General features: G+C 41.8%; 1 protein-coding gene across 1 annotated transcript; it reads left to right on the top strand.

Moving 5' to 3' along the window:
- The first annotated feature begins 662 nt into the window (after positions 1–662).
- Positions 663–7,345, top strand: ankmy2a (ankyrin repeat and MYND domain containing 2a). Its single transcript, XM_052065890.1, has 10 exons — positions 663–888; positions 1,855–1,919; positions 2,644–2,782; positions 2,868–2,966; positions 3,410–3,570; positions 4,006–4,220; positions 5,063–5,198; positions 5,405–5,533; positions 6,590–6,704; positions 6,964–7,345. Exons 1-10 carry the CDS (start codon positions 822–824, stop codon positions 7,050–7,052), a joined length of 1,215 nt encoding a protein of 404 aa, XP_051921850.1. The 5' UTR covers positions 663–821; the 3' UTR covers positions 7,053–7,345.
- Positions 7,346–8,047: the final 702 nt, after the last annotated feature.

The raw sequence follows: 8,047 nt of genomic DNA, 5'->3' as shown, positions 1-8,047 counted from the left end.
ACTAAAAATGACAGACATGGGTCGCAAGGTTAGTTAGAAAGGTGTAGTTGGGTAGAGTGAGAAGGGAGGGTGTCAGAAAAAATAAGGTAGCAGAAAACAAATAAACCATTTATGATGAAAAGAATAATTTCTCTTCAAAACACTGTAGGGAATAAAGACAATTCTATTATGGAGATAAAAATAGTTTGTTCCACTTTGTGCTGGATGGCTGATTTATCATGAGATCACGTTAATGATCCTGAAGAAAGAAAATGGTCACTTAACTAGTTTTATTGGGGGGTCTGAATCAGCTGCTGTCAAGTAGATCTACTCTGAGATAGAGGGCTTTTGGGTACCCAAAAAGCCTCAAATATTTGCCTTAACCTGAACATTCTCTTCGATTGAATATTTTGTCACTCGAAAAGGAGCCCTTTCCTGGTTTGGTTGGTAAAACCGAATGAACTTTCTAGAACGTCACGGATGGGCGTGAGTACTTTATCGAAAGAGCAGGGAACATGCAACAAATTTTCATCCGTTCAAATGAACGATTTCAACCACATGGTGCAATATTATAGTATATGTCTTTTAATTTTAGTAATTAATTATACATATTTATAATTAAATCTTTTATACATCTGTATTATGCCACGAATAAATAAATCCACCCCGACTGTTAATCCACAATGGTCTATCCCCTGCGAGAGTAACAGCTGAGTTAGCCTTGCTGCTCACGCCGGAGAATCTCGCAAGGCGTTGTATTCATCTTTCCAAATAACCAGCAGGCCGTCACTACTCGTATTTTCGAGGCGTTTGAGTGCTCTTGTCCCTTTTACATCGCCAAAATGTGTGCGGCCAAAAAGGGAGACTTGTCCCCCAGCGAAAAGGAGTTGTTTGACGTTATCACGACAGGTAAGTTCTGCCCCACAATGCAATGCGGCTAGTACTACTTAGCTTGCATGATGAACCACACTACCTACTGTTGACGTCCCGATTATAGTTACAGTTATGCGTTAATTTTTTTTCTTTTTTCCAATACCGACAGCACTTCCTTTACGCGGTCTATGATACCATTTGTAACGTGTGAATCTCTGCTATATCAAGTTTACATAATGCACTATACACCTAGTGTAGCCTATTTACACCTTGTGTTAAAGTCTATACAGTACTCAACTATTAATCCAACTTTATTTCTTGAGCACTAGTGCTGCACACAAAATATAAGGCACTTGGCAATATATTGGCAAGTGCCAAGTCAAGATACACTCTTGATTGCAATACAATCAAAAGATTGTATTGGATTGTATTGCTAATGCTTATATTTGCATTAGCGTACACGCAGGTGCAGGTTTTGCATTTCTTTTGTAAATCCGTTAGTAGATGAGAAAGAGGGTTCCAGTGACCAATATGAGGTCACCGGGATACCGAAACCGAAATCTCACAACCACATTATGCATGGAGTCACTCAAGTTTGCCACAAGCTGTTTGAAGTTAAAAAATAAAACAACTTAAGTTTTCTAAAGTCAAACGGTTTTTCTGTTGAGAGGTAACACACATCGGCTTATTTCAGTTAGTTCTCCGACTTCAATTGAGCACCAGCTATCCTCTCCATCTCCTCTCAGAGATACATTATTCACGTTGCATTGGTGAAAATATTCCCGGCGTGATATATTGTCATGGCCAAAAGGCTGCATTAGTGCGGACGGCGCAGCATAATGAGAGAGAAAGTAATGGAGCTGTTGTAACTCACAAGTGCACTTGTCATATCCATCTGTCTCTCTCTCCTTCTCCCTCTTACATGTGATGTACTGAAGAAACAAATGTATCAGGAAGGTTACATTTGAAATTAGCTTTTTTTTTCTTTCTTTTTTTTTGCAGGAAATGTCCAAGAGGCGTCCAGACTACTGGGCTGCAAAGATGTCAGAGTCAACTGCTTGGATGAGGTAAGAAAACATTTAATTTGATCTTTCCCAGCTTTAGTAAGCCATCTTTTTGAGTTTTCTATCATAATGACTCCAATCTGAGCAAAGTACATATCAGTGTTGATGTTACACAAAGCCTCCAATATAAAAATGTCATCGATAGCTGATTTTGTGGAGAAAGAAAACAAGGGCTATAAGGAGTCATTGGCGTCCCCCAAGGAGGCGTAGAAGAACCCTTCACTTCCTCTCTTGTCTTTGTTTTACCTTCAAAGTCCTCGTCTGTGTCAAAGTCAGATGTTTGAAGCATTTTTTACCATCTTGACTTTACCGCTAACTAAAATACTTGAGAAAATTTGTTTTTAATAACTTTAGTTTTTTTGTGGTCCTTTGAACCTTTTGTCCACACAAAGCACTACTGAATTTTTTTTACCCTTATTCTCATACTTTACACGATTTTCTTTTTTCCCCCTGTAAAATAACTGTGGTACAAATTGGATTTTGGGAAAATATGCCTCAAAAGCTAATCACAATTTGTCATCACACAAGGTGTCAGCAAATCTTGTGAGACTTCAGCTCAGTGAGCCTCTCAACCAGGGATGGATGAACTTTTACCCAAGGGCTGCATTTGATTTTCAAAACAAAACAGATGACTCTCCCTCCCCAGAAAAGTTGTGTTTGTAAATATTTATAAAATGTCAATTTAATAGTAAATACTCTCTATTGCGCAACGTCTCTCTTGGCGCAGTACGGCATGACACCGCTGATGCACGCCGCCTACAAGGGCAAAGCTGACATGTGCAAGCTGCTGCTGAGACACGGCGCCGACGTCAACTGCAACCACCACGAGCATGGATACACTGCGCTCATGTTCGCCGGACTCTCAGGTCGGTTGGCGTTCCGAGAGAGTGAGTGACGTGAGCGCTACGTCACTCACATGTCAACCCCCATCGTTTTTGTTTGCGCTCACAGGGAAGACTGACATCACGTGGATGATATTGGACGCTGGGGCTGAGACAGACGTGGTCAACTCTGTGGGGAGGACCGCCGCGCAGATGGCCGCCTTTGTTGGTATGTGTGTACAAACTTGAAATCAATTTTTTTTCCCTAGCTATGAGCCATTGATTAGTGTAAAGTCGGGCTGAACAATTTTGAAAAATCCAGTTGTAAATTTTCTCCCCTCACTATTACGATTTAATATGCAATACATTTTTCTAAGTGCTCTTTCCATAATTTTTTCTGGGGGGGGGGGGCTTTTGATGACATAGGTTGGATTTCTACGGATGAGCGCGACCTGAGCGCTCATAATGCAGTTGAATCATGTCAGATTTATGTCCACATATGAAAGCTGTCTAGGTCAAATAAAAAAAATTGTAATTGTGCCGTTGAAGTTGCATGAAAAAAAAACAAAATCTAATTCATGTTGCATATGGGGAAAAAAAACAAACAAAACATCGTAATTGACCCGCAAGTGTAAACATAAACCCTGACAAGGCCGGCATCTTGTTGTCCAGGGCAACATGACTGTGTGACGGTGATCAACAACTTCTTCTCTCGCGCCCGACTGGACTACTACACTAAAGCCCAAGGTCTGGAGAAAGAACCCAAGCTGCCCCCGAAGCTGGCTGGACCCCTTCACAAGATCATCATGAGTATCAACCTCAACCCTGTTAAGGTAACAAGAGCGGTCCTGCGAAATGACCTTCTTAGCTATAAAAATGTATACGGGATATACAAAGGTGAACACGCTTATTGTGGGGATAACGCAGTCCAGACGCACCCGTGATCTGTGAAAATCTGCAAAATGGAAAGGCAATTTTAAAGTGTCTTTTCTCGTTTCAACTTTCCCACACGCTAACTCTTGGTTAGCGCCTGTGCTAAAAAAGAAAAAAAAAACCTTTTCGGGCCACTTGTCTTACTAATTGTTTTTTTTTAAATGCGGTCAGCAAACCTAAATACGATACACGCAAATATGAAACACCTTAGCATGACTCTGGACGATTAGAGTGTCATGAAAGGGTCTGAAAGCATTCGAGACGTGAAGGAAGACGTAGCAGGCACGGGCCAATAGCCTCCTCTGTTTTAGTGATTCCGTCATTTCCGGTGTCAGATGGTGCTGCTGGTGAAGGAAAACCCGCTGCTGGCCTCTCCCTCGGCCCTGGACAAGTGTTGTCGCGTGATGGAGCTCATCTGCGAGAAGTGCATGAAGCAGCATGACATGAACGAAGTGCTGGCCATGAAGATGCACTACATCAGCTGCGTGCTGGCCAAGTGCGTCTCCTTCCTCAACGAGCGTGACGACCAGCTGGACGGACTCGTTAAAAGGTCAGTGACACAAGACGATGTGGACGACGTTACCGCCATTCAAAGATGATGGCACGTTCGCTAACCATTTCGGTGGAAAACGACGATCCTACCACTAGTACTGCTTACAAAACAGACCCCTGACCAGATAGGCCTGTGCGACAGCTGCGGCTGACAGCAGGTTCCGCATGAGTGTGCTTTGAGTGTGTTTTACTCTTCTCCAGGCGTCCAATAAACAGTGGAAAAGTACATAAGCAATTGTCTTTTCTCACATGTGAGGAATTCCAGGAAGTTTCTTTTAAAAACCCATTCAAGAAATCATCCATCCATCCATTTTCTGATGCGCTTATCTTCAAGCGTGTTGCGGGGGGTGGGCTGTAGCCGATCCCAGCCGTGTTCGGGCTGTAGGAGGGGGACACCCTGAACCAGTTGCCAGTGCACATACAGACGAATAGCCCTTTGCGCTCACATTCACACCTCGGGACAATTTAGAGTGCTCCGTAAACCTGCCGTGCATGTTTTTGGAATGTGTGGGGAAGCCGGAATACCCGGGGAAAACCCACGCAGGCACGGGGAGAACCTGCAAACTCCACACAGGGAGCCTCGTGACGTAATTGAACCCCGCACCTCTGCACCGTGAGGCGAATGAGTTATTTAAAACAAAACAAAACAAAACACAATATCGTTAGGGGTATGAAAAATGAACCGCGATATCGTGGCGCCTCATTCTGCTCACTTTATATGAACTGTGCTAAGAAAGTAATTTTTTGCTCTCCCTATCTTGCGTCTACAGTCTTACAAAGTGACTACTTATCCTCTTCACATTCAACATTTTGTGACTTGTCGTTTTTCCTCCCCCGCAGCCTGCTGAAAGGCCGAGACAGCGACGGCTTCCCGGTGTACCAGGAGAAGTTCATCCGCGAGTGTGTGCGCAAGTTCCCCTACTGCGACGCCACGCTGCTGCAGCAGCTGGTGCGCAGCATCGCTCCAGTTAGCATCGTGAGTTCGCCGCCTGTACCTCGACTATGACTGCAAACTAGACACGGTGTTTAATCCAGAAATAGCAAGTATTAGGTTGTGCGATGAGAAAGTCAGACTTCAGCCACTGATGTCACTCACAAGGCCCTGCCCCTGAAAGGCACATGCACAACACATCAATACAGTTTGTTTTATTTTTTTTTCTTTTTCCCCTTCCACCGCAACAGGGCAACGACCCCACAGCTCTGTCGGTGCTGACACAAGCCATCACGGGTCAGGTCGGCTTCATGGACGCAGAGTTCTGCACCACGTGTGGAGACAAAGGAGCCCAGAAAAGATGTTCCATTTGTAAAATGGTGAGCGCTCGCTTCTTTCTTGGATCTCACGACAAGCAAATGTGATCATAGGCCACATCTTTACAAGTTACAACTGAGTCCTTTGATAAATGACAAACAACAAAATAGACAGCCAAGCGTTGGCGCTTACAATCACGGCGAGGGACAATTTCGAGTGTTCCATCAACCTACCATGCATGTTTTTGGAATGTGCGAGGAAACCGGAATACCCGGAGAAAACTCACCCAGGAAGACCGCAGTCCGAAATCAAACACGAGACCTCTGCAGTGTGAGGCGGACGTGCTAACCGATTGACCAGCTTGCCGCCAGATTTTGATGAAATATATGTGAAAATTGAGAAGTTGAATTATATTTCTCTTAGTAATCTCTTAATTAGTAATTCTCTTAAAGAAGTAATTGTTATTTTAAAAATGATTTGTAAATATTATTTGCATTTTTTGGCATTTTTCAATACAACAGTCAAACGGTATTTTCCGCACTATAAGGCGCACCTAAAAACATTCAATTTTTTCAGAAACCGTCAGCATGCCTTATAATCCAATGTACCTTATATATGGATCAATATTCTCATTTCCTGGAAGTAGTATTTTAAATGTCTGTAAAGCGCTTTGTTACCGCTGCAGCTGTAGTGAAGGCACTATATAAATAAAGCTGTATTGTATTGTATGGTATTACATTCCCTTTAGCTTAGCTTCATCTAGTGGATGCATAATGCAACTGTAGCCGCAATTGTAGCTTCTATTCTATGCGCCTTATAATGCGGTGCGCCCTATATATGAAAACAGTTTTAAAATAGGCCATTCATCAAAAGTGCACCATATACTCCGAAGCGCCTTATAGTGCGGAAAATTTGGATAATAATTTAGGTGACATAAATGAGACATTTTTAAACAATCGAGGGGGGAAAAAAAATCTCAATTTAATTTGTCTTTGAGAATAATCAAAACCCGTAGCCAGAAATATGTCCATGAAGTAAGAGGACATGTTGAGTTCCTTGATAGAGGTCACAGTATTTATTGATTTCATCTCCATTGTATTGTCCGTTTCTGCCACCAGGTGACCTACTGTGGCCAAGCGTGTCAGAAGTTGCACTGGTTCACGCATAAGAAAGTCTGCAAGAAACTTGAAGAGCAGCGAGAGCAGCACCAAGCGCAAAGCAACCAAATCTCGGGTTGGTTAACATCAGTCACTAAAAGCCCCCGTCTGTGCACGTATCTTTTGAATTTAGAGTTGAACATTAGTCACGACAGTGGTCAGCTATTCAAAAAAGTTATGTAAAGAGTCTTGATGTAAAAATTGCACAACTGTTTTAATACAGCGGACAGCTGCTCAGAAGTCTGGAGTATCGACTATGCGGGATTTATACACGTCATGAGTCTGTGTCCCTTTTGTAAATGAAAATTCACTTTTGTGTTGTGTGGGTGTTTCAGAGGAGAGTGAATCAGTGGACGAGGCCTTGGAGTCCATGAAGCAACTTCACGTGGACACCAACAGCCAGACCGCCTCCGCACATCAGTGACCCCCCCCCCCCCCCCCACAAGTGTGTACACAACAAAAAACACCCCACGTCCATTCGTTGAACACGACAAATCCAAAACCACATGAGGCTCCCGCGGACATTTTAAGAGCCGTTGCATCTATTTTGTGCGCTGCGCAACTTGGATGCCGTCTTTGAGTGGAGAGAGAAACTCGGGAAGAACCGCGACGAGACAAAATATGTACATTGTGAAATATTTCTAAGCGCAGTACTGTATGTGCATTTAAATGGTGTTGTGGCAGGGTTTTGTTGCGTTTAATAAATAAACGTGACAATATTTCCATAAAAGTCTACATTTTCAAAGGATCATCAGGAGAATGTAAGTTTGGGAATATAGACCTTTTATTTTCTTTCGTTTATATTTAATGAGACTTGAAGGAATTAAAAAAACAACTTTTTTGTGTGTGTTGTTTCCTCATGAAACGATTACTTCCCAGCTCAATCAACTGTGGATGCAATGACTACTTATGCCCCGCAGGGGGCAGCATTTTATAGTGATGAAGTAAGTGCAGCTCTGTCGAGAAGGGGAAAATCAAATCACTTTAATCAAGTTTTAATGAGCGACACTGTTTAAGAAATGTTCATTTGTTTTAACGATATTCTTTATAAATGTGTAAAAACGCATAAACTGTTTGCCTTGCATTTTTTAGTACGGTACTGAAAGATGTAAAATACTTTCAAATGTTTTATTTTTATTGATAGCGGTTTCCCATTAAAAATATTTTAGAATGTATTTAAAACATTCTACTTTTATTCAATTTTTTAACCTCATAGTTGAAATGGGCAAAGATCAATTCAAAATATTGACTTTTATTTGAGTCTATTTTAAATATTACCAATCACTAAAATGTATCTGGAAAAAATAAAATACACTGCACTTATTTGAAATGTTTAAAAAAATATTTTGTTCAGTGTTTATGAAACATTTTACTTCTATTTAGACATTTTCACATTTAAACAATACATAAAAATATAAC

Source organism: Hippocampus zosterae, chromosome 5, assembly GCF_025434085.1.
Source record: "Hippocampus zosterae strain Florida chromosome 5, ASM2543408v3, whole genome shotgun sequence".
Taxonomy (NCBI): domain Eukaryota; kingdom Metazoa; phylum Chordata; class Actinopteri; order Syngnathiformes; family Syngnathidae; genus Hippocampus; species Hippocampus zosterae.
This window is presented reverse-complemented; position numbering and strand designations above follow the sequence as displayed.

Coding starts and splice junctions, on each gene's coding strand:
- ankmy2a (XM_052065890.1), top strand. CDS start 822: ATGTGTGCGGCCAAAAAGGGAGACTTGTCCCCCAGCGAAAAGGAGTTG. Junction 5,199..5,404: donor GCATCGCTCCAGTTAGCATC/GTGAGTTCGCCG, acceptor CCACCGCAACAG/GGCAACGACCCCACAGCTCT. Junction 5,534..6,589: donor GATGTTCCATTTGTAAAATG/GTGAGCGCTCGC, acceptor TTCTGCCACCAG/GTGACCTACTGTGGCCAAGC.